The 26,841-nt window shown below is 45.1% G+C and overlaps 2 protein-coding genes across 4 annotated transcripts in view; both read left to right on the top strand.

Annotated features, from left to right (window-relative positions):
* Nucleotides 1-1,479: 1,479 nt before the first annotated feature.
* On the top strand, nt 1,480-23,826 carry ZNF514 (zinc finger protein 514). Of its 3 annotated transcripts, none has more exons than XR_016395346.1 (6): nt 1,480-2,099; nt 3,847-3,935; nt 8,386-8,512; nt 8,832-8,927; nt 11,287-15,754; nt 16,428-23,826. XR_016395346.1 is itself a non-coding variant. In XM_022599047.3 (5 exons), the coding sequence occupies exons 1-5, from the start codon at nt 1,964-1,966 to the stop codon at nt 9,790-9,792; spliced, it is 480 nt and encodes a 159-aa protein (XP_022454755.2). In that variant the 5' UTR covers nt 1,480-1,963; the 3' UTR covers nt 9,793-11,403. The 3 variants fall into 3 exon arrangements, 1 of the variants encoding a protein (XP_022454755.2); XR_016395347.1 differs by having other exon boundaries at nt 1,986-2,099; nt 3,861-3,935; XM_022599047.3 differs by lacking the exon at nt 16,428-23,826 and having other exon boundaries at nt 9,761-11,403.
* A 92-nt stretch (nt 23,827-23,918) lies between these two features.
* Nucleotides 23,919-26,841, top strand: part of MRPS5 (mitochondrial ribosomal protein S5) — a 30,677-nt gene continuing 27,754 nt past the window's right edge. The window contains exon 1 of the mRNA XM_022599048.2: nt 23,919-24,090. Within this exon, the coding sequence (XP_022454756.2) occupies nt 24,033-24,090 (58 nt within the window). The 5' untranslated portion in view covers nt 23,919-24,032. The remainder of the gene's footprint in view (nt 24,091-26,841) is intronic.

Consider the following 26,841-nt stretch of genomic DNA (forward strand, 5'->3'; position numbering starts at 1 on the left):
CACTGCAATGAGAAGCCCATGCACCACAACAAAGAGTAGCCCCCCTCGCCACAACTAGAGAAAGCCCATGCGCACAGCAATGAAGACCCAACGCAGCCAAAAATAAATTTATTAAAAAAAAAAAAGGAGAGTGGACTTTTTACCCTGATTTAATAGGTTATTCTTCCTTGAACCCCTAATTAGGGTCTATAAATCAACCTCTCAGTCCTCACAAATCCCCTCTCTGATTGAGGAGTGCCCCCAGAGAACCACTGTTTTAATATCCAGACCGTTTCTCCATTTCATTTAGGTCCTAGATGATACGCGTTTCTAGAAGAGGAGGGAGTCCAAAGCCCCCCCTTCTTTGAGTTCACCCTTCGCTGAATCCAAAACCGGGGGGCAGTGGGAGAAAGACAGGCACGTTAACAGCCTGTAGAATGCAGTTAGTAGCCTGCAATTGATCTCAGGTGGCCTCGGCCTGCAGCGGCTTGAAGCAGGGTTTCGGTTTGTAGCCAGAGATTGAAGTCAGGCCGTGGCAGTGAGAGTGCTGAATCCTAGCCTCAGACCACCAGGGACCAGTGGCCAGTGACAAGGCCCTGGCCCATCAGCTGTGTAGAAATGAATTTCCACATAGAGTAAGAAAGTAGTGAAACAAAGTATTTATTAGGAGGAAAAAGGGTACGTGTGGATAGGCACACAGGTGGGCTCAGAGAGGGTCCTGCCCCTGTGATAGTTTGAATCACTTTTATGGGGCATTTCTTCCACGTTTCCTTTGGCCGATCATCTTGCTTTGCCTGGTTCTGAGTTCGTATTTGGTATATCTCAGGGTCCTCTCATATGTGCGCATGCACCTCTTAGCCAAGATGGATTCTAGCGAAGAGGCCTATGGGTAGGTTGACATCACCTACTATGTGGTGGCGGCCCCTCCCTTTTTGACCTTCAAGGAGCCTTTCTGCGCATGTGTAGTCAGGAAGGTCTCCTCGACCTCGAGATGAGAAATAAGCGGTCTCTTACCTGGGCAGCGCTTAGCTTCTCCTCCTTCCTGCTATTTTGGCCCCTTCCAGCCTGGGACCCATCTATCTCCTGCCTCACCATGGGCCATCAGATCTCCTGGGCACTTTATAAGAAATACACATGTCTGGAGAGCCTCCTAGAAATTCTTATTTGGCAGATTAAGGGTAGGGCCCAGGCTTTTTAACAAATCTCCAGTGACTTCTGTTCAGCAGCCCCAAGCCAGGCTCTCCGGCCCAGGTACTAAAGGCACTCCCAATATGGGGGTTGCTTCCGGTTCCCTGCCCGTGGCTGGGAGCAGGGTGAAACCTCCATCCACGTAGCTGATGCCCACTTCCCCCGTCCGCAGCTGCGGGAGCACAGCACCCAAGATTCCCCAGTTGCCAGGGCGCAGGCGCTGCTGGGTCCCGCCCTGCAGCCGCGCCCCCTCGCGTGGCGGCCGGTCTGCGCAGGCTCAGGACGGCTCCCGGGAGGCGGGGCTGGGGCTGGAACCCGGGCGTCCCTTGGGTCTTTGTGGGTTTAGCTACTCCTGGCGCGCAGGACTGACCTGGGCACCGGGCCCCGAGCCCGTGACACAGTGGGGAGTGTCCCTTCTTCTGCCCGCCTGCGAGGGGCTGAGGAGGCCTGGAGCTGGGCGCAGAGTTGCGGGGCCGGTCGTTTCCCTGTGAGGCTCTCCCCAGAATCCCTGCTGCCTCCGGGCAGTGGAGGAGCGGGCACCGAGGTCACAGGTGTGGCTGGGGCCGTTTTTCCTGGTGCTCTGCGTGAGAGCTGGGTTCCAGAGCCTGGTCCCTAGGAGGAGAGTGGCGGAGCGGAGCCCGTGGGCGGAGGCCGGGCGCGTGAGGGGTCTGGGAGTGGGAGCGGGAGAAGAGCATCGCCCCCGCAGCCATGCTGCGCGCCGCTGGGAAGTGGACCCGGGTTTGATAGCCCTGCTCTGGGCGCTGCGGGTTGGCTGGGCGTCGCTGCCGGAGTAGGAATGCCTGGTGTCACCCAGCTTGCTCCCCGCTCCCTGAACCCCGGGAGGACCGCAGGGACCCGGCCGGAGGACAGAGATTTGGACCTAGTGAAAGGACATCGTCCCTTAGCACCAGCTATGGACTCCACAGCATCAGGTTTGGCTCTCGAGGGTGCCGCGGGCCAGACCCCTCCTGGGGGGGTTAGTGCTGGGTCGAGGAGGAGGGCCCTAGGAAAGGGGCCGGGGAATCCCACTGGAGAGGCAGAGCCTGCAACCGCCTTCCCTGTGGCGGTGCCTTCCAGGCTAATGAGCGTGAAGTCCCAGCATCCAGAGACCATGGAGGGCATGGCCATGGGAGACTTATCCCAAAGGCCAGAGGACAGAGGGGAGAGCAGGAGGGGATCTCTTCCTGCTGTGGCAGGGAGACGGCAATAAACCTGTGAGGGAGTGGCCCTTGGCCAGGGATCAGAGGACAGTGGGGCCATTTGGAGCCTTGCCACCCACTTCCTTTATTACTTCCTTAAGTAATAATGTTCTTCCGGAGCAGCTGGGTACAAGGTCAGCAGTGTACACGGTGGGCACCTCCTGTGACCACCGTCTGCCCCAGTGTTGGGGAGAGCGCAATCCAGGTGACCCAGGAGATTTTAAGCCATTCCTTTCTTAGTTTAGAATCTCCCGCCCTTCACCAAGTGGGCATTTTATTTTTGCTGCGTTGGGTCTTCGTTGCTGCACGCGGGCTTTCTCTAGTTGCGGCGAGCAGGGGCTACTCTTTGTTGTGGTGCACGGGCTTCTCACTGCGGTGGCTTTTCGTTGCGGAGCACGGGCTCTAGGTGCGTGGTCTCAGTAGTTGTGGCTCACAGGCTCAGTAGTTGTGGCGCACAGGCTTAGTTGCTCTGCGGCATGTGGGATCTTCCCAGACCAGGGCTCAAACCCGTGTCCCCTGCATTGCCAGGTGGGTTCTTAACCACTGCGCCACCAGGGAAGTCCCGGGTGGGCATTTTAGTTCTTCAGTGCACATGCTCAGGGTCATAAAACTGGCCAATGACAGAACTGGGCTAAATCTCTGGGACTCTCACCCCCTCTTTTTTCCTATATGCTTTGTGGTCTGTAGACCAGCAGCACAGGCTTCCCCTGCAAGCTCTCTAGAAATGCAGACTCTCACGCCCTACCCCACATCCCCTGACCCAGTCTGTTTAGCAAGATCCTCAGGAATGCATATGCACATTAAAGTTTGAAAAGTGCTGACCTGTGCTATACCACGCTGCCTGCCTACCTCCCTGCGTTTGTTGGTGGTGGCCGTAGCCACTTCTCTGGCATGGTTGGGGTTAGTTTTTTGTTTGAAGACTTTAAAAAGAGTATGATACAAAGGCCTATAATAGAGGGGCTCTCAAAATACACTCTAGAGACCTAACGGTGCTTAAGAACATAGAGGACAGCTTCTCAGGAAGAGCTGGCCTCTGCATTGCTTCCCAGGGATAAGGGGAGAGGTGTAACTTCTTCCCCAAAGTCCTATATCCCTATGTGGCCTCATCCTAGGCCTTGTTTTGTATTGTTAACCTGTCTTATATCCTCAGGTTACATTAAAATTCCTTGAAGTTCTTATTCACGTTTATATTTTCAAAAGGCCTAGTAAATGACCTGCATTATTGGAGGCCCAGTAAATAACTCTCCGATAGAGTGGCCAGACTGTGGTCACACTTCAGCTACCTACAGCTTGCTGTGGCCTATGGACAGGTGGGGACCTCACGCAGCTGTGTACAAGGGCAGCCTCTAGCCCGTCCGTCAGCTCCCTTTGGCCCAGCCTTGTCCCCAGAACCATGGAAGCGACACACTGACTTGGGGAGTCTGGGAGCTGTAAATCTCATGAGGGTTAGCCTTCCTTATGGCTCCTTTTACCTTCCTAGTTCTCCCTTCTCAGGACCCTGCTCTTCCTCCAGAGAGATGCCCAGGAGAAAAGGGAACAGCCAGCTTATTCCTGAAAGCCAGGCCCCAGGTGAGTTGGGCTTCTCTTGATTTTTCCTCAATTGCCTGAACTATGGCTAGTTTTGCCTCCTTTTCTCTGGAGCTTCCTGGTTTGCCAAAGGGAACTGACCCCAATTCCTGCTCTGCAGGAGGCCGAGCCCATCAAGGCTTTTGCTGGCCTCCTTGCCCCTTGTCCAGGGCCCTCTCCTCTCTGCTCAGTGTGCACTCACTCAGATCCTTTGGTTTATTTCTGTAACGGGCACTGTGGTGAGTACCAAGTAATGTGAGAGCACCCTGGCCCTGAAGGAGATGTCACAGCCACGGAGGGGAGGACTCTCGCACCCGGGATGCAGCCCCAATCACAGTAAGGATGTGTGTGGTTTGATGGCAGATGGAATGGCATAGACAGGCCTTTCCATCAGAGTTTGGGAAAAGGAGAACCAGCCTGTGCTGGAGAGGTTGGGGAAGGTGCATGGAGAAGTGGGGACAAGGAGGTTCTGAGGGTTCGGACAGGTGAGGAGGTCATTTGAGGCTGGGCCCCCGTGCACATGTTATCTTCCCGGGTTAGTGTGGAAACACACTTAACTTCCCTGCTTCTGGCTGCGTGACCTTGGATGAATCACCTAAACTCTCAATGCCCTGGTTTTGCCAACTGTAAAATGAGGATGATAATCATGTGGATGATAACGATGAAAATAATAAAAGCTATTATTTGCTGAAAACCAAATAGGTATCAGGAACTATTCTACACAATTTATTTATAGTAATTAATTTCATCTTTAAAACAGTCCCATTTTGAAGAATGGCAACTGAGGCACAGAGAGGTAACCTGAGGAAACCAAGGCACAGAGAGAGAAAGTAACGTGGTCCTGGTTATCTAGCTAATGAAGGGGGGGGAGCCAGTTTCAGATCTGGGTTGTCTGGCTTCAGACTCAACCACTCAGTAACACATCCACCTCATGTAGCTCTTGGAGTCTTCTGGCACATGGAGTTGCCTAGTCCTTGTCAGCTTCAGTTGCGATGGGGATGCCGGGGTTAATGGTGACTGACTGTAGAGGTGGATTCAGGTTTGGCTGTAGGAGGCTGGATGTGGAGGGAGAACCAAGTGGAGGGCCGTGAACGCCAGCCTGCATCGTTTCCTAGCATCCAAGATGGTGGTTTAGTGGGATTCTGGCTTGATAATAGACATTCATAATTAGTTTTCTAGTCAGTAGGGGAAACCCTCACCAATAAGGAATCGTCTCAAGTAATTAGTAGAGTAATAAAGAGCTTAAACCTCTTTGGCCTTGATGTACAGCATTCAGAGGTATATCAGAGAGCTTCATCTAGTTATGCTGTGGTAGCCACAGCCCCCAGCTCTCACTGGCTCACGGTAACGAAGTGTGTTTCTTCTATACGTTACCTGTCATTAGGGGGCTCGCCGTGACTCTGCTCCATCCATACCCTCTTTACTCTGGGATTCAGGCTGAAGGATCTGCCCTCCTCTGGGGTGTGCCGTTCTCGTGGCTGGGGGAAGGTGCAGTGTGAGGCTCAGGAGACGGCTCTCCAGGCTTCTGCTGAGAACTGGCATGTGCTGCTTCTGCTCACAACCCATTGGCCAGAGCAGGTCACGTGGCCATGCCTAATGTCCGTGAGGTGGGAAGTATAAGCCTCTCATAGTAAGGGGCCCAGAGGGAGGGGCAGTAAACATTCTGAACAAACAATTACACTGTCTGTTCTCTTGCTCACAGATGTTCACTTCCCTCCCTCCTGCACACAAAATCTCTCCCCAGGGGAGATATAATCCAAAAGCCCCATCCAGTCAGAGCATCAGGACTGAAGTCCTGGATGGTGTGATATTTTGGACATCAGGTCTGGATATTTCTCCTCTGGATATGGAGATCTATGAAAAAAGAATCCATATATCCCACATACAGTGGAACAATGGGGCGGGATAACCACAGTAAACACCCCTGTTCAGAAAGGGGAACCATGGGAGGAGCCCAGCAGTCCCTGGTCTGTAACAGTTAGGAAATTCCACCGGGCAGAGTATGCATATGGCTGATTTGCTTTGTTGTGCAACAGCAACTAACCCAGAACTGTGAAGCCGTTATACTCCAATAAAGATCTCTTAAAAGAAAAAATTCCACTGGGCAGACTTGGTGAGGACCTTGGCCTCGGGAGTGGGGAAGTCTTTTGGTTATATGCAGTGGCTCTGCTCCCTGGGTACAGCTCCCCAGTCCAGTGTTCTCCCTGGCTCTTAGCTCTGCCCTCCAGAAGTTCCTTCCTTTTGCAGTATCCCCCTTGGTCACATATGAAGATGATGTTGGAGAATAAACTCTTTTGAGGGCTAAGCAGCTTTTTCATTCTGCCTGGGTAGGTTGATGGCCCAAGGATTGTTTCAAATCATGAACATTCAGTGTAACTCTCAAAAACTCGACCAGCTTTTTGTGTTACTTCCTTCCATTAGCTCCCTGTGTCAATAGCTTTTTCCCACAGTTCTTGTTGAAATATGCCCCTCTCTTTAGACTTAATTGTGGAGCTTTTGGGGTTTCCTTGGGAAAACCATACTTTTAGTCACTCTGAACAGATTGGTCCCACTGAAAGGATTTACTGGGAGCCATCTGAAATTAATAAGAGGTTTAAACAAAAGGTTTGACAATCACACCCATGATTTGGTCCTTGCCATTAGGCTGAGTTTTAATCAGCCTTTGTCATGCAAAAGTCATATTTATTTTGTCTTTGACCAGCTGGAAATGAGAATTGGTTAAATCTCCAACCCTGCAAGTCCTGGAGTTTCTGGACACTTTCTTTGGCCTTCCATTTTTATTTTGCAAATCAGCAAACTCTTGAGCTCATTTTTTTTTGTTTTCCTGTAATACTGTCAAATGACAGTGCCAATGACAACCAACTCATACTACTGATATTATGTTTCCCTCCTCTTTTCATAACATCACAAGCTCATGCTTGCATTGTTCGTCTTTCAAGTTACAGCAGCAACAGCTTTACCCCACAGCTCACCACCAAATTACATGGGTTGCCATCTTGCCAATAAGTTTCCTCACTGCCTGGCCCTGAAGACAGTGTCACGTATTTTCGGCTTTTTGTCATGGCAGAACCCTACTTGGAGTACCAGCTTTTTTAATGAGTCAATTTAGGCTAGTTATGCTGTGATAACAACAGCAAACCCTGAGAGACTTACACCAGCAATGGTTTATTTCTTGTCCACATTACACACAAGCTGTGGTTTTGCCCCACATCTTCACTCTGGGATCGTTTGCTGTTCTCAAAGCAGAGGAAAAAGAAGCAATTGCAGAACCTCCACTGACCCTGAAGGCTTTTGCTCATTAAGAAGCTCCTGTCACTTCCTTCACATTCCATCTGTGAAAGCAGAGTATTTGGCCACACGTGAGACAGTGGGTTAGGACCATCAATTTTGTAGGGAGGGCCAATGAATATTTTGAACAAATAATATAATAATATAATTATAATAAATAATATAATAATCGATCACAAGAGGTTACTAAAGTAGTGAGTTTTCCACATTTGATTATTCTGGACTGCCTTTAACTTAATATAAAATTGTTACTTTGCCTTATTCTATGGAAACCTTAGTATCTAAATGGGATTTGACTTTTAAACGTTTTTGGGGGAAAGTAACAGTACTACCTTCACTTATCTGCTTTATAGTTCATAGTTTATGGATTATTGTACAATGTAAGTCAAATGAGAGTGTTGCTGTTATAGAGAGTGACAGGATAGTTCTGGTTGGGACCCACAGAATGGTTGTACCTTGTGGGGACCTGAGATCCAGGGTCTCACTCTCAACTTTGCACATTCGGGAACTGAAAAATGATTAGGCTTTGGGGGAGAGGATTTATGTTAATCAAACTCGCAGAAGTCTTAACTGATTCACTATAAGGCCACTTGATATACTTTCAGTGAACTGCGTGCTGGCAGGCTGTTTTGGGGATAAGTTATTCTAAGCCCCAAATGATTTTATTTGGCCTTAGCAACAGTTGTCATTGAAATCCTAGGTCACAAGTTTCAAAAATACTTAATTAGAAAACTACTGAAACCATTGCATTTCAGAATGCAGAGTATATGAGTTTGTTACTTCTAATTGATTCTATTTAAATGTCACTAAATTGAGAGTGAAACCTTTGGAAAACTGAGGAAATGGATTGTATTTCTCTCTCCCATATAAGCAGAGTGTCTCTGTAGGCCTGATTCTCCTGAGACCCCGATTACATTTCTAAGCAGCTTGATGTTGACATATGTGGGCACTGGGTGGGATGCCAAGTAGTAAGGATGACACAATCCCTGGAGCAGCTTAAAATATTTTTGAGATGATAAAACCCAGAACAGGGGCATTGCGATCGCTAGGAACTCTCGGAATCCCTTCCCGTACATCCTGAGGTTCTACTCAGACACCAGTCTACTCTCCTCCCCAGGGTCATGAGTGTGCTCCCGAGGGTGCAAGAGTGTCTTCTGTGTTTCAGGACCTGATGACATTTGAGGATGTGGCTGTGGAATTCACCCGGTGGGAGTGGGGGCAGCTGGACCCTACTCAGAAGGACGTGTACCGGGAAGTGATGCTAGAGAATTTCAAGAACCTGGCCTCCCTGGGTGAGCTCAGCTCCTCCAAAGCCCAAAGCCTGCCCATCATGCCATCTTTATTTCCTTGGTGTTTAAAAGCTAGGGGTGTCTGGGCCTGTTGGCTGATTTTTGCCCTGGGATTCTGGAATTAGACATTTACATTCTCTTTGGCGCCCAGAGATACAGTATTTCTATTCCTTGTTCCTAGGAAAAGTCCCACTCCATATGAACTCAGAATAAGAAGTTTCATGACTCTGCTCCTGATACTTCACAATGCTTATTCTTTGGAGGCTGTCTACAAGCCTTGACCTCTGACATACACAGTCATGATCCTTTTCCTTTTCACCAGGGTTTCCAATGTCCAAACCGTATGTGATCTGCCAGTTGGAGGAAGGGGAAGAGCCCTGTATTTTGGAGAGAGAAATCTCAACAGGTGCCCCCGCAGGTGAGTGAGTTGGACCAAAGCAGATAATAAGGCCCAAGCGAGAGTGGGAAGTTCCCCTGAGCCCTTGGTCAGGGGGCTTTTCTTTGAAAAGGTGAGGTCACTTGCCAGGAACCCTCAACACCAGTATTTTGAATACTTGTAGGCTTTTGTAATGTTTTTCTGGTGGGAAAAGAAGAGATGTTCATTTTCTTCTCTAGTGTTTATATTTCCCTTGTTACCTATCTCTGCCCACCCTTCAGGGTTCTTGGGGCTGTGCATCGTCACTAGATGTCACACGGTCAGTATTAGATGGAATCTAAGGATCAACAGATGTAAGTGCCCAGCAATCCTGTATCAGCAGGGCTAAGAGAGTTAGCAAGGGACCAGAATGAACAGTTAAGTAGCCCAGAAATTAAAGGCGTTACTGGCAAGGACATCCTGATCAGGAAGATCAAAGTGAGGACACTTCAAGCTTGGTTAAGCTAAGCTGCAACAGAGGTGATTCCAGGAACAAAGACTACTCCTTACTAGCTGTTGATGGAACCTCTTTGAAACTGTTTATTCCTAGGTGATTTGAGAGTACCCCGTAGGCTCCACCCCTTGGGGTAGAATTCTGGACACAAAGCTCTCCTGACTCCCGTGTGTAGCCCAAGCATACTGGAGATGACAGTCTGTGTCAGTGTCCATCTCTGAGGCAGAATCAGCCTCAGGCCAGAGCTAACGCTCCTGAAAGCAGGGCTCAAATCCTGACAGCACAGGCTGGGCCTCGTCATGGGAACCTAGAAGAGAGGAGAGAGAGGGAAAATGCTGATCTCCTCTGTATTTTGTACTCTCTTGATCTTGTTTCCTTCCAGAATGCGGGCAAGGGTCTGACGTCTGGATCTAGTCTCATCATCAATATGTCTGTTTACAATGTTCTGCAAACATGGCTGTGTTTCAGAATCTCTCGGGGAGCTTGATAAACATTCCTATCCCCAGGAGCCACACAAGACCTACTGGCTCAGAATCTGGCCTCTGGGAGCCCTGGTTAGGCATTGCCAGTCATTTTACTCTTCAGAAGGGTCACTGTTATTGTATTAGCTTTCTGTTGTTGCTGAAACAAACTGTCACAAACTTAGCGGCTTTAAGCAACATGTTTATTATCTCACAGTTCATAGGTCAGAATCAAGCATGGGTCTCACAGTGTTACAACCAAGGTATCAGCAGGGCCGAGTTCCTTTCTGGAGTGTCTAGGGAAGAATCTGTTTCCTGTCCCTTTGGGTTGTTGGCAGTACCAATTCCTTGTAGTTGTAAAACTGAGCTCCTCGTTGTCTTACTGGCTGTAAGCTGAGGGGCGTTCCTAGCTTCTAGAGACTGCTACATTCCTTGGCCCCTGGGGCCCTTCCTCCACCTTCAAAGCCAGAAATGGTGGATTGAGTCCTTCTCACACCACATCTCTCTGACTCAGCCAGGAAATGTTCTCTGATTTTGGGAACTCTTGTGATTAGATTGGGCCCACCTGAATGATTCAGGATAATCTCCCCATCTCAAGGTCTGTGCCCTTAATCACATGTGCAAAGTCCCTTTTGCCATGTAAAGTAACATATGTTCCTGGGATTAGAGCATGGAAATCTTTGGGGGATAATTATTCTGCCCACCACAATTACATACAGTAATATAATACATGGTATATGTATATTATATAATACATAATAACGTGTGGTGTGGACTGAGGGAAGATTTTGTGGAGGGCATCTTCCTAACCCTCCTCTCATCTTTACAATCTTTGGACTTATCTTATGTCCTGGAGTCCAAACACTGTTCTCTCAGGTTTTCCTAATCTCCAGTCACCTGTGTATCTTATTCTTGACACCTCCAAAACTTTGTTCAGACATATACCATTCTTGGAAGAAACTGTACACCTCTTTTAGATATTATTTTATTTATTAAAATTTTTTTAAAAATTTTATTTTCGGCTGCATTGGGTCTTTGTTGCTGTGTGCGGGCTTTCTCTACTTGTGGTGAGCGGGGGCTACTCTTTGTTGTGGTGTACAGGCTTCTCATTGCGGTGGCCTCTCTTGTTGTGGAGCATGGGCTCTAGGCATGTGGGCTTCAGTGGTTGTAGCACGTGGGCTCAGTAGTTGTGGCTCGTGGGCTCTAGGACACAGGCTCAGTAGTTGTGGCGCACAGGCTTATTTGCTCCATGGCATGTGGGATCTTCCCGGACCAGGGATCTAACCCGTGTCTGCTGCATTGGCAGGCGGATTCTTAACCACTGTGCCACCAGAGAAGTCCCTAGATATTATTTTAAAGGTTAATTATCTTACATCTATTATAGGACTTTACTTCCTCTTGGCACATAGAACAGGTAATAACAGACTGTCTTTTTTTTTTTCCCCAGACTGGGAGAGAAGGCATCAAGCCAAGGAATCAATGCTAAGTCAGGGAATTTCCAAAGAAGAATTATTCCAGATAGCATCAGTGGAAAAAGACATTAGAGATGAACTCTGGTCCTCCAAACTGAAAGCAACTTGTGGTTGTGATGACCAGTTAGAGATGCATCCAAAAAAGCAGGAGAGACATCTGACAGAAATGTCACTCACTCACAAATATACTACCACCCTTAGGACAGATCATGAGTGGAGTGAATTTGGGACAAGTTTGGGTTTAAGATCAGTCCCTGTTAACCAACACAGTGTGCTCATGGGAGAAGGATACTATAAATGTGATACAGATTTCAGAGAGACTTCAGGGAGAAATAACTCTCAGAGAACCCATCCAGGGAAGAGATCTTGTAAATGCAATGAATGTGGGAAGTTTTTCCATTTCCAGTCAGAACTTAGGCGCCATCAGAGATGTCACACTGGAGAAAAGCCCTATGAGTGCAGTGAATGTGGAAGAGCCTTTGGTCATATTTCATCCCTTATTAAACATCAGAGAACTCATACTGGAGAAAAGCCCTATGAATGCAGCGCATGTGGGAGAGCCTTTAGCCAGAGTTCATCTCTTGTTCTACATTATAGATTTCATACTGGAGAGAAACCCTACAAATGTAATGAATGTGGAAGGGCCTTTGGTCATACTTCATCCCTTATTAAACACCAGAGAACTCACACTGGAGAAAAGCCCTATGAATGCAGAGAATGTGGGAGAACCTTCAGCCAGAGTTCCTCTCTCATTGTACATTACAGATTTCATACAGGAGAGAAACCCTACAAATGTAATAGATGTGGGAGAGCCTTCAGCCAGAGTTCCTCTCTCACTCAACATTATAGATTTCACACCGGAGAGAAACCCTACAAATGTAACGAATGTGGAAGAGCCTTTGCTCACACTGCATCCCTTATTAAACATCAGAAAAGTCATGCTGGGGAAAAAACCCTATGAATTCAGACAATGTGGGAAGGCTTTCAGCTGGAGTACACACACCACTAAACCTCAGAGAATATACATATATGTGTGTGTGTGTGTATGTATATATATATATATATATATATATATATTTTATATGAGTGTAATGTATGTGGGAAGGCTTCTGGTCGGAGGACCTGTCTTGTTAAACATCAGACAGGACATACTAAACTGAAGCTCTGCTAATATCAAGAGAGGGAGTGGGCTTTTGTCACAACTCCTCCCTTATCAAACACCAGAGAATTCAAACTAGTAAACTATGTGAACATAATGGATTTGGAAAGGCTTTAGTTAGTGGACACACATTATTCAACATCAGACAATTTATACTGGGGAGAAGCCTTATCTGTGTAATGAGTATAGCACAGCCTTCAGTCACATATTATTCCAAAAAAAACACAAACAAACCAGATAACCATACTGGAGAGAAACTCCTCAAGTACAGTAAAAGCTGTCAGTAATACTTCTCTTCTTGCCTTACTAAGCAGCAGGAATACATACTAAAGAGAATCGCTGAGAAAGCAGTAAATGTGGGAAGGCCTTCAATCACAGCACATCCCTTATTAAGCATCAGAGAATTCGTTCTTGAGAAAAACCCTGTGGACATGGTGAACGTGGGAGAGCCTTCAGCCAAACCTCTTCCCCTTATAAACATCAGCAAGCTCACCCCACTGGTTAGAAACCCTGGGGATGTAAAGCATGTGGGAAAGGCTTTGGTGGATGTTCTGCCCTTTTTGCCCATCAGAGAATTCGTACTAGAGTGACTCTCTGAATTTAGTGAAACTGGGAAAGCCCACTAGCCAGAAGCCAGAACTACACATATTGTATAGTTCCCTTTATATGAACTCCACTAGTAATAATGTGTGTTCTCTAACTAAAGCCTTTCCAAATCCAAAACCCTCAGCATACATTAAGGCTTTACCCAAAAGGGAAACCCTGGGAGCTTAATGAATGTGAGGAAAGTTGATTCATAAATCTAGAGCTGAAAGGAAGCTAAGAGACCACCTAGTCTGGTGATTTCCTACCTGCTGGGGGTTGTTTTTATAACCACTTGTGTTGTCTCCCCATCCTGTTACTGATGGGAGAGGGGGTGCTGTGTGGGTGAAGAGAGTGAAGGCTGAGGAAGGTGGAGGCAACAGTGACCTAGCCCAGCCATATTTTACAGCTAAGGAATCTGAGGTTCAGAGAGTGCCATGCCCTGGTCTATACACCTAACTGCTGGACTTCTTTCCTTCTGGTTTACAGCTATAGTTTGGGGATTGAGAGAGTGAAGGCCTTCTCTACACAAAAGCTCCATGCACTTGTTTCTCTGTAATGTTACTTTTATGAGGCAGTAGAGTACTCTTATTATAGTTTTTGCGAGCAAAAAGCAATTTTAATAGATCTTTATGCTACTAGATTTGGGATTTTTGAAATAAAAAAATTTTAAACATCAATTAAAATATGGGTATTTTAAAAATCAAAACCTCAAAAACATTATCCTAAGTGAGAGTAGCCAGATGCCAGGGACCACATATTGTATGGTTCCCTTTATATGAAATGGCCAGAAAAGGCAAATCTTCAGAGACAAAGTAGATCAGTGATTGCCTGGGGCTGGGAGTGGCAACTGGGAGTGACTGCAAATATTTCAAGGAATCTCACTGGGGTGGTGGGGCTGTCCTAAAACTGGATTATGGCGATGGCTGAACAACTTGGTAAATTACTAAAATTCACTGAAATGTGCAAATAAAATTAAATTTTATGGTATGTAAATTATACCTCAACTGTTTTTCAAAAATCAAATATACAGACATACCAACTATTGCTAAACCAATTTTCCTATCTCGTCTGTTACTTCAAGCCATCTGTGTGTCTTTGCTATCACTTTCTATTTTCTGTAATGGTTTTTCCTAAGCTTACTGGGTCTCAAGTTCATATCATGTTGTCTCTGCAACCTATGTGGAGAAGCCAAGACCAAGAGCTGTCATAGGCCAGAGGAGTCTTGGCTAAAGGAATTAGCTTGCACTAAGGACAGTCGTTCAAACATTTAAAGTCCAGATGAGTTAGCTGAGCCCAGAATTCAGGGAACCAGCTCAAAGTGGGGCCATGCAGACAAGCAGGATCTAGGGGTACAAGAGGTTGGCAGAGGGGAGTAGGCAGGTAGAAGGCACAGGAGGCATCTGGACAGCTAAGATCATGATGCCAGCCTAGGAGCCTGAAAATCATGGGAAATTCTTCCCAGAGATTCAAAGTTCACAAGCAGAAATAGCAAATATTTTATATTAGTAACAGCTTAGTTTGCTCTATCACACATTCTTTCCCTCCAGTGCCCTTCTCTAACCCCGCCCAGGTCACTTTATATACCTGGATACCTGCAACAATTTTGTAGCTGGTCTTTGCCTAACATCTGTCCCTTCCTCTTTTGTATCTTGGCCACGTTAAACATTCTCATCAGTGTGCACCCATTCGCACCCCTGAAAGCCTTTGTACTGCCTACAGGATAAATGCTCACCTCTCAGTTTAGCATTTATTGCCCTCTTCAGTCTGCCCTAATCTCCTGCTGCTCCTGACAAGAACCTCTATTTCAGAAAAACTAGCTTGCCTGCCATATATATTTAAGACATGCCTCTGCACCTCCCAGCCTGCCATATATATTTAAGACATGCCTCTGCACTTCCCAGCCTGCCATATATATTTAAGACATGCCTCTGCACTTCCCAGCCTGGGCCGTTCCACCAGCCTGGAATGCCCCCTCCACTGTCTAAAGCCTAATAATCAGTCAGAACCCTGTTCAAAGGTCCACTCCTTGGGGAATAATTCTCTTGAACACTGATGAGAAGTCAGGTCTTATTCATTTGCAATTGTAAAAGCATTTGTTGTATCCATAAGTATTTACAAATGAACATATAGATAGGGATAGTTCTTATCACTGTCTTGATCTAGTTAAGTCACGGGTTGTTTATCATCTTGCCACTTTCTTGTCTCCTGAACCAGATTATCAGCTGCTCCAGGTCATTTCTCATACTTCCTCTCAGAAGTGAGCACCCAGTAAGTCCTCACTAACCACGTATTAATTTGAAAAACAACTTGTATTGCCCAAGTTTTCTCAGTGCTCTGACTGCACAGTTTCTACTAGATGAAAATCTTTCCTTCTAGAACACTACCAATCAAATATTTTCTTAGAAAAATACTACATTGTTCCTGTAAGTATTTTTCAATTTCAAATATAGATTAGCATTGTGCCATCTTTTGGGGTTGTTGTATGCGTATATGAAAATTCACTGCTATTTTATTTTGTAGCACTACAATGACTTCTCATTCCAGCTACCCAGAGGTGGGCCAAACTTCACAGGTTAAGGAAACAGTCACCCACAAGACTGCTCTCACTTCAGACACCAGCCATGAATTGGGGGTCCCTAGGTCACCCTTCTGACCATCTGGCTACAAATTTGGGAGTTCCCACTACTCTTTCAGACTTGGTAATTCTATATAACTACTCTCAGAACTCAAAAAAGTGCTGTATTTATTACGATAATTTTATTATAGCAAAAGGATACAAATCAAAACCAGCCTAAGGAAGAGACACATAGGGTAAGGTTTGGGAACAGCACAAATGTGAGGCTTCCGCAGGAACACATTACCCATTTGGCATATTGATGTGTAACAACAATACATAGAGTGCTTCCAGGCCAGGAAACTCACCTGAGCTTCGCTGCCCAGAATTTTATTGGGGTTTCATTACGTTGGTGTGATCAATTGACCACACAGTTGAATTCCATCTCCAGTGCCCTCCACCCCCAGGTTGGGCTGATACCATGTGGCTCAAAACCCCAACCCTCTAATCACTTGGTTGATCTGTCAGGCATGGCCAGTCCCCATCTTGAGTCATCTCATTTGAGTAAACTAGCGGCCAACCACGAGTCACTTCATTAGCATAAAGTATCAGATATGGTCCTTGGGGGGGGTCACTATGAATAACAGAGATATCCTATCACTCAGGAAGTTCCAAGGATTTAGAGGTTACCTCCTAACACACATTCAAATCAATGTAAAAATGCTTCTTCAATTATTATTCAAATAAGTCATAAACATAAAGACTGTACTTTAAACATTCCTTATCAAATAATTGCAATATACCACTTCTGCTTGCAGACCACTGGCAAGAACTTAGACATAGGACTATGGCTGACGGCAAGGGAGGCTGGAAATGGAAGTCTTTGTCCTGGGCAGCAATGGGGCCAATGAAAATTGGGGGATTCTATTACGAAGGAAGAAGAGGAGGATGGATATTGACAAATGACCAGGAATCTGTGCCTGAAGACCCCAATACTTCAAAGCCATTTGGGAATGAGATCATATCCATGATCCTCTCTGGGTCTCAGTCTTCTCCTCTGTAAGATGAAGGGCTTTGCACTTGTGGAAATAAATGAGAAGAAACAGGCTGTTTATTCAGAGCTTGCCATAGCAAAGGATCAGCCACTATCACCTGCACCTGGCAGAGACCCAAAGGCATGAAGGGATTAAGAAAGCTTTACGATGAGAAGAAAAAAAGTGAAAGCTTCAGGTATGCCCTGACTGGAATTTGTCAGCATGGGAAAACTGGAGGGGGGCTAAGTCGGAGCAGGATATCTTATGTGATTGGTTTGGGCAGTATATTTGGTTTTCTATGGTTGGTTCTAAGTTGGAAGTGAGGGCAAAGAATAGGGGGGAAGTAGCAGTCATTTGGCTGTTCTGAGCTGATTGCTGCAGAGGCTGTGGTCTGGCTTCCAGGCTGGTTGCTGCAAAGGTGTGGGGCAGAGTTCTATTGTCATATAAGGTGTATCCATTGTCCACTGGTGTATTTAGTCCCTCAGTTCTCCCTTTTGGCCACTTTCTTGCTTGAGAGAGGCTGACCAATTCAGAGATGCTAGAGAGCCAGATCTTTACGGAGGACTGTTTGGTTGTCTCCATAGTAAACTTATCATGAGATCTTTTTGATCTTTTTGTTGTTGTATCATCATGGCAATCAGATCTGATGAGAGAGAAGCTGTGCAGAAGCATTGAGCCAAGTAGGGTTTTCTTTAAGGTGATGTACTGCCTGTTCTACCATGCCTGTTTCATTGAGCCAACTATAGCAATGGCATAGATGCCCCCATGATCAGTCAGTAAGAAGTTTAGTGCAAAGCAATCGCCCATAACTACTTGAGCCAATGAGCTGAGACAAATCTACAGATCTTCAATCTAGGGAAGAGGTGATGTCATAACTTGTGGCAGTTAGTGAGTGATAGGTCTCTTACAGTCTTTTTGTCTCCCACCATTGGAAATACTGCTCTGATTGTTCACATAAACAATGAGTCAGCAATTCCCCAAGGCAAAGTGCATGAATAATTAAGGGTGGCTGCATTTTGGAGCTCTTGCCTGGGTTGGAATTTCCAGCACTGGTGATGTATAAAGTTAGGATTTCTATATACAGACAGTTTGGGAATGCTATTCCTAAAGTGCATGAATTTTTAGTCTGAGGAAAACGAGACCTGTTGACCTTGTTACAAAGTTAGTACAATCCAGTAAGGGCACGCAGAGATCCAGGAAAAAAGTTGTTCGTGACATGAGATTGGAGCCAAAGCCTCACATTAGCTCTGCTATATATTTGGATCCCTTTACTGTCTTCCAGCTGATAAGTAACTGGCCTACTACCCTAATGAAGGTTGTTGAATTCGAATTCAGAATTACCTGGATTCTGATCAACAGATTGTGATAACTGGCTCTTTCTCTGGGACACTAGCAAAGTCACAGGTTGCTTTGTTTAAGGTCATTTGTCCCTGTAGGTGCTAATGGAAAAACCACTGGCTTTAATTCTCTATAGTCTCATTTGGTGAGACCAGAACCGTTCATATATATTTATCATGATGGTCTGCCAATGGATGGCATATCCGGCAGTTGGTGAGATTTAGAGTAGTGGCTGCTATTTAGGATAATCTAAGAATGGCATTAGAATGAGTACGCTCTGGGGACTTCCCTGGCGGTCCAGTGGTTAAGACTTTGCCTTCCAGCGCAGGGGGTGTGGGTTCAATCCCTGGTTGGGAAGCTAAGATCCCACATGCCAAAAGACCAAAACAGAAGCAATATTGTAACAAATTCAATAAAAAACTTTAAAAAAAAAAGAATGAGTACGCTCTGACCTAACAATTATAATGAAGAGGGAAGAAAAGAGAAAACGGGTCGTTATGGGTGGATGACAACCAGGAATCAATAGAAATGAGAAGAGTAACTATAAGCGAGCAGATGAAAAACAAAACAAGACTATTTTTGAAGTATAGTTGATACAGTATTGTGTTAGGCAAAACAGGGCTTTGACACAGGTCTTGGTCTGACATCTTGGGCAGAAGCTATCTGTCATCTGAAGTCATCTGTTTATTCCAAAGGTCTTTGGTCAGCTGTATACTTCTGAAGACCAGCTGCTTCTAGAGCATCTGGGAGAATCCTCAGTTTGAAGTCCTCTACTGGAATAGGCTTCCAGTTGTGTCAATTCGGAAATTCTTCTTTAGTTGTAAAATATGTATTGAAGAATGGACCCCCTGGAGTTTCACTGCTGTATTTGTTAACAGTACCCGATAAGGTTCTATACAATAAGGTTCAAGAACAATTTTTCTCTGATGTCTCAGACAAAAATCTCATGGTTGAAGATCACCAAGAGGCTATTTAGGAAGATGCTGTGGGAAGATGTCCTTAACCTGCTGATGTTAGGACTGGGTAGAGTACATGAATCCCTTGTAATATTTTGCCATGTCTGCATGCAGCAGGGTAGAGTCTACTATTGGAAGTGGAATCTCTAAATAAATGGGTTCAGTTCTTAGATAACTGATGTATCCCCAAGGGAGTGAACCATACGGCCATAAGGGCTTCTGGGAGTACCCTTGGCCAGGGAGCTAAAAGGTTTCTGACATTTTTGCTAATTTTAAGTTAAGGATGTCATTGATTCCTGTAAAGTGTGTGCTTTGATCACCTGATATAAAAAATGGGATGTGATAGGTTGGATACACAAAATCAAGCAGCTTTTAGTAAGGACTATAGCTTTTCATAGCAGCTAAATGCTTCAGTCCATCATAAAAATAGACATATTAAAAACTAAAACACATTCCCATTTCATGAAGGGTAAGAGCTGGATAAAATCCATCTGAAGGTGTCCAAGGATCTTGGAGGCTTTGGTTCCAGGCCATGTCCCACCTTTAGTTTTGTCAAGATTATGATTATAGGTGACACGTGACCTAAAAATAACCTGTTAAAAAGTTTTCTTTTTAAAGTTTATTTACCAGTGTTAATTTAAGATTGTAACCAATTTGTATCATGATGTGCAGTTTCATGGAAAAATTTAGCTATCATCTGAGATCATCCGGCACCACCAAGTGGCCATCTTGGGAGCACCAGTGATGATCTGAGTGAAGGTTACATTTTTTAACATTCTTCTTTTTCAGAGTCAGGGGCTAAACACTGATAGTCTATAGTGGCCTCTTTGAACTCCTCCAGAGATTTATCCTTTGAGGGTTTAGTTAGGAACCTCACCTGGGTTAAGGCTGCTTGTTTGGCCTAATGATCTGCTAGTGCATTTCCTTTCACTTCCATATTATCTCTTTTATATGAGCCTCAGCCCTTATAATAGCCACCTCTCTAGGAAACAGGAGTGAATCCATAAGTTCTTGTTGTCTGTTTTTGATGGGGATTCTGGGAGAGGTTAGGAAACCTTCTTTGTTTCAAAGCATCTCAAAGTCGTGTTCTGATCTCAAGCATATCTCCTATCTGTGCGTGTGCTTACCCTCTGGTCTTTGGCCAGTCGACTAATTGTATAGAGTAAGTGCAATAAGTTCTGCCATCTGGGCTGACTGTAACTCAGGTAGAGGGCTACATTCTAAAGAGAACTTAAATTAGTGACACCATATCCTTCTTGATAACCTCTGGTTTCATATTTGAGATATGCTTCATCAACAAAAAAATATTAGCTCAGAATTCTTAATTGGAGTCTCTAGTAAATCTGAGCAAGGTACAGAAAGTTTCCTAACTAAGGTAAGACAATCATGAGGTTCTCCTCCTGTTAGCGGCAGGAGTGTGGCAGGGTTCAGGGTGCTGCAGTAGTGAACAGAAATGTGAGAAGGAGAGAGTAACAGAATATAACATAATAAGATGTTAATTAGCAGGCTGACAGTGTAAACTCCCTCTTTTCACAGATGACATGATCTGATATGTAGAAAATCCTAAGAAATACACTAAAAACCTATTGGAATAAATGAATTCAGCAAAGTTTCTGGATACAATCAGATCAATATACAAAAATCAATAATATTTCCATACATGATCCATAAAAGAAACAAACCGATAAACTGGACTTCATCAAAACTGAAACCTTTTGCTTGGTGAAAGAGCCTATTAAGAGGATGAAAAGACAGGCTACAGGCTGGGAGAAAATATTTGCAGACAACTTATTTCGAAATGTACTCCCATCTAGAATATACAAAGAACTCTCAAAACTCAATAGTAAAAGAAACCAAGCAATCCAACTAGAGAGTGAGCAAACACTTCACCAAAGAGGACATACAGATGGCAAACAAGCACGTGAAAAGACATTCAAACATCATTACCTATTAGGGAAATGTAAATTAAAACCATGATGATTTATCACTACTCAGCTATTAGAACAGCTTAAAAAAGTGTTTTTTAAGTGACAATTCTAAATGCTAGTGAGGATCAGAGGAAGTAGACTTCACACATTGCTGGTGGAAATATAAAATGGTACGGCCACTATGAAAGAGTTTGGCCGTTCTTAGAAAACAAAACATACCTTTACCATGCAATCTCACTTCTTGGCATTCATTCCAGAGAAATGAAAGCTTATGCCCACACAAAAACATGTACATGATGGGTATATACCTCTAAGTATTGAAAGCAGGGACCTGAAAATCTATTTGTACCCCATGTTCATAGCAGTATTATTCACAATAGCAAAAAGGTAGAAGCAACCCAACTGTCCATTGGCAGATGGATAGATAAACAAAATACAGTATATACATACAATGGAATATTATTCAGCCTTTAAAAAGGAAGGAAATTCTGACACATGCTACACAAGGATGAACCTTGAAGACATTATGTTAAGTGAAATAAGCCAATCACAAAAGGACAAACACTGTATGATTCTACTTATAGGAGATAGTTAATCAAATTCATAGAGACAGAAAATAGAACGGTGGTTGCCAGAGACTGGCGAGAGAAAGGAATAGGGAGTTTCTGTTTTGCAAGATGAAAAGAGTTCTGGAGATGGATGGTAGTGATGGTTGCCAACAATATGAATGGACTCAATGCTCTGAACTGTACACTTAAAAATAGTTAAGATGGTAAATTTTATGTTACGTGTATTTTAGCACAATTTGAAATTTTTTAAATGTCAAAAAATGCACATGAATATTCACAGCAGCTTTGTTTGGAACAGCCAAAAATTGGAGAAAAACTGCCTATCCTACAATGATGAATGGTGGAACAAAAGGAAGAAACTATTGATGCATTCAACAACTTGGATGTACATCAATGGTATTATGCTAAGTGAAAAAAGCCAATCTCTCTATTCCATTTTTATAACATTCTCAAAATGACAGCATTTTAGATATAGAGAACATACTAGTGGTTGCCAAGGGTTAGGGATGGTTGGGGAAGACAGAAGAGGGAGAATGTGACTCTAAAGAGAAAGCACAAGGGATCTTTGTGATGATAGTTCTGTATCGTGATTGTGGTGGTTATAGAAATCTACACGTGATAAAAATTGTATAGAACTACACACCACCCCCAAGAATGCATGTAAACTGATAAAATCCAAATGAACTCTGTGAATTGTATCAATGTGTACAATGGTTTTGATACTGTATTATAGTTATACAGTTGACCCTTGAACAACATGGGTTTGGACTGCATGAGTCTGCTTATATGCAAATTTTTTTTCCATAAATACTGCTGTACTACATGATATGTGATTGGTTAAATCCATGGATGCAACACTACGAATTCAGAGGGCCAACTATGGGACCTGATCACCCATGGATTTTGGTATCTGTGGAAGGTCCTGGAGCCAATCCTCTGTGGATACTGAGAGATGACTGTATAAGATGTCACGATTGGAAAAACTGGGTGAGGGGTGCATGGGACCTTTCTGTCCTATTTTTGCAGCTCCCTATAAGTCTGTAATTATTTCAAAATGAAAAGTTAGAAAAAACAAACAGACCAGAACTTGACTGCTTGGCCATGGGCCAGCAAGTTCCCTTGTGACCTGAGCTGTCCATCATGAAGTGGGTGCCATCTGACCCACCAAGCCATAAAGCTGGGCACACAGCAGCACGCCATCATCAAATGGAAGTGGTATATATGAAGCTGGGCTCAAGCAGATCCTGGAGGCACAAGAAATTGTATGATTTCCTCATGACCATGGCCTCTACTCTTGCGACATTATCTTCTCTCTCCAACCCCTACCTACAGCTTCACGGTAACCTCCCTCTGACCAGTTGCCTGAAGAGGAAAACTCTTGGGTTCTGCATGGTATGCAAGCATCACCTAAAAGGACACAGCTGCACAACATCTCACTTTGGGAAGGCTCTGCGGGACAGTGATGAAGGGAAATCCTCTCAGTGGGCAGAACTTTGAGCAGTGCACCTCGTTCATTTTGCCTGATCAGAAGCACAGAGCTATACTTTTTCATGCGCTGTGGCTAATGGCTTGGCTGCATGGTCAGGTACTTGAAAGGAGTATGATTAGAAAATTCAAGGAAGTATGACAAGGAGTCTGGGGAGAGGTGTGTCGACAGACTTCTCTAATTTGGCACAGAATGTTAAGATAATTATGTTCCATATGAATGCTTACCAAAGGGTGCCCTCCACAGAGGAGGATTTTAATGAGGTGGACAGAATAACCAACCTGTGAATGTCAGTCAGCCTCCTTCCACAGAAATGGACTCAAGAACAAAGCACTAGGGATGGAGGTTACGTTTGCGCTCAGCAACATGGACTTCCACTCACCAGGGCCAGTCGGGCTCCAGCCACTGCTTAGTGCCCAATATTCCAACAGCAGAGACCAACACTGAGCCCCCAATATGACACTACTTCCCGAGGATTAGCCAGCTATCTGGTTGCAGATTGATTACATCGGGCCAGTTCTATCATGGAAGGAACAGCACCTTGTTCTGACTGGAACAGACACTCTGGATATGGATTTGTCTTCACTGCCCGCAATGCTTCTCCCAAAACAACTATCCAGAGCTTTGCTGGAGTTGGGTATGAATAGCTTTTTCATTCTCCTATTTATTTCCCCCCCTCGGACCTTCACTGAGACCCTCTCCGTGCTCCTCTGTACCTCTTACTTCTGGTTGCGAAGAGTCCGCAGCATCAGCTCCGTTCCGAGGGAGGAGGATATCACCGGCTCGCGGTCCCGCCGCCCTGTAGATCCCGACGGTGCCGCCGGGTCCCTGGAGAGAACACCGTGAGCCAGCCCCGGCCACACCGGCAGCCAGCCCAAGCCCCGCCCCTGGGTCCTAACGCGAGGTCCCCCGCGGGGGCTGTCCGAGGCTGCGCCGTACTCATCCTACTTTGCTTCCCGTCCAGACAACCCCTCACTCGGGCCTGCGTTGCGGGGCGGCCCCCTGGCCTCGGAAATTCAGTCTCGGGCCGAGGTCCGCGGCCGTTGGACGAGGAGCGGTCGCGGCAGGCGGTGGGAAGGCTGCCCGGACGGAGGCGCTCGTGGGTCTCCACCATGGCGGCGACGGTGCGCGCTGCGGGAATTCTCCCTGTGCTGTGTGGCGCGCCGGCGGGTGAGAGCCAGGACGCTGGGAGCAGGGGCTCTGAGCGGGGCGGGAGTGGGGGTTCGCCCAGGGCCTGCAGACACTCGGGTGGAAAGAAGCCGCAGCCCCGGCCTCGCACGCCCGGCTCTTGTCCCGCTGGGACCTGCTGTGTGACCTTGCGCGCGTCCGCATCCTCTCTGGGTCGCAGGGCCCGGGTCTGTAAATTGAGGGTGGACTGGACGCGGTACAGAGTCTCTTCCAGTTCACCAGGCCGCTCGTGCATGCTCGGTTAAAAGGGGCAGGGTAGTGGCAGGCGAGCATCGCCTTCCCCGCGGGCGTGATTCACAGGTTCATTTGGTGATGCTGATGTGGGGTTCGAGGTGGATGGCGGCCAGCGAAGCTCGAAAGGGAAATCGGCTGTCCTCCAGCTTGAGTCGGATAGGATTAGTGTCAGTTATTTTAGATTCCGGGCTGATCAGTGCCCTTTATTAAAAAGAAGGATGTTTGGAATGTTAGTAGCTTTGCTCTTATTGTCCTCCCCAACCCCTAGTTGGTTGTTTGCAGCCCGAGGAAAGGCAATATGCTACTCTCCAGCTTGATGTTTATCTCTAGGAACAACTTCGTAATTAATTTGACCTCTATTCGCTCTATTTTATTGTAAACCCACAATCCAGCATTCGTAATTCCGAAATCCAAAGATCTGTAAAAATCGAAAAGTTCTTTTTAGTAACTCATTTTGTTGGGAAACTTGACCTGCAATCGTTTGTAGGAAAATCTGACCTGAGCATTTTTTTACTTTTGTTTATGTTGTGACCACCTCCTCCTTTTCCAAAGCCCCGATCAAATAGCACTTAACATGTGTAGTTTTCTTTCATGAGCTCTTATGTGTAGCAGGGACTGTCTTAAACTCTTTATGCTTTTTTCCTTGCTTCATCTTCACAATGCCTTTATGAGATAGATGCCTTTATTATTCCCATTTTACAGATGAAGGAGTTAAGGCACACAGAGGTTGAGAAACTTGTTCAGAGTTAGACTGGGAGGATGTCAGGTTTTTGCACCCACACCACCTGGCTCCAGAGCCTCTTTCTTTCCTTCTTTGTGTTTTTTTTTTTTCTTTTTCTAGTGTATAAACTTTTTTTGGTAGTGGCTTTATTGGGATGTAATTTACATACCACAGGATTCATCTTCTTAAAATATACAGTTCAGTGGTTTTTAGTGTATTTACAGAGCTCTGCAACCATCACCACAGTCAATTTTAGAACATTTTCATCACCCCAAAAAGAAACCCTGTACTCTTTTAGCTAGCATCCCCCCAGACCTCCATTGCCCCCAGCCCTGGGCAACCACTAATCTACTTTTTTCTCTATAGTTTGCATGTTCTAGATATTTCATATAAATGGAATCAAGTAATATGTGATCTCTTGTGACTGGCTTCTTTCACTTAGCATAATGTTTTCCAGATTTGTCCATGTTGTAGCATAAATCAGTACTTAATTCCTTTTTATGGCTGAATAATCTGTTGTGTGTATATACCACATTTTGTTTATCTGTTGAGCATTTGGGTAGTTTGTACCTTTTGGCTATTATGCCTAATGTGGCTGTAAATGTTTGTGTGCAGTGTTTTTGTATGTACATATATTTTCATTTCTCATGTGTATACACCTTGGAGTGGAATTGCTGGATCAAATGGCGACTCCATGTTTCACTTTTTGAGGAACTGCTAGACTGTTGTCTACAGTAGCAGCACCTTTTTACATTCCCACCAGCATGAGGATTTTAATTTCTCCACATCCTTGTCAACACTTGTTCTTTTCTGTCTTTTTGACTGTAGTCATCCTAGTGGGTGTGAAGTGGTATCAATTTGTGGTTTTGATTTGCATTTCCCTGATGGCTAATGAACGTCTTTTTTTGTGCTTCTTGGCCATTTCTATATGTTCTTTGGAGAAATGTCTGTTCTAATCTATATCCATTTTTAAACTGGGCTGTCTTTTTATTAGTGAATTGTAAGAGTTCTTTATATTTTCTAGATACAAGTCCCTTGTCAGATAAGTGATTTGTAAAATTTTCTCCCCATCTGTGTGTTGTCTTTTCATTTTCTTGATAGTGTCCTTTGAAACACAAAAGTTTTAAATTTGGATAATGTCTGATTTACCTGTTTTTGGTTTTTGTTGCTTATGCTTTTAGTGTCATATCTAAGAAACCATTGCAAAATCCAAGGTCATAATTATTTACCCTTATGTTTTATTCTAAATGTTTTATAGTTTTTGCTCTTACCTTTAGGTCTTTGATCCATTTTGAGTTAAGTTTTATGTATGGTATAAGTAGGGCTCCAACTTCATTCTTTTTGCATGTGGATACTCAGTTGTCCCAGCATCATTTGTTGGAAAGATTATTCTTTCTCCACTGGTTTTTCTTGGCGCCCTTTTCAATACTTAGTGTCCAGTGAATGCTGTCAGAGCCTGTTCTGAAGTACTGTACTGTGTGAAGTGGTACACCGTATGGTTACAGCCTGGCGCTGCAGGGGCTCCTGGTGAAAGAGGGGAGCAGAGTGCTGTGGGCATTGGGGAGCCTTCACCGAGAGGTGGTGTTTCAGGCAAACCAGGAGAACCTGTCAGAGACACAGTAAAGGATTCAAGAGCTGAGTGTGTTCCATACTGACTGCGAGTCTGGTGTGGCCAGAGGGGGATGGAGAGGAGAGTGGTGGAGATGAGGCTGACGTGGAAGGTTGGGGCCAAGTCGCAGCCCTGTAGGTGATGCTGAGGAGTTTTGACTTTGTTCTGC

This window comes from Delphinapterus leucas, chromosome 13 (genome assembly GCF_059928025.1).
Source record: "Delphinapterus leucas isolate spDelLeu-1000000601 "Yukka" chromosome 13, BTC_Dleu_Yukka2, whole genome shotgun sequence".
NCBI classification, from domain to species: Eukaryota; Metazoa; Chordata; class Mammalia; order Artiodactyla; family Monodontidae; genus Delphinapterus; species Delphinapterus leucas.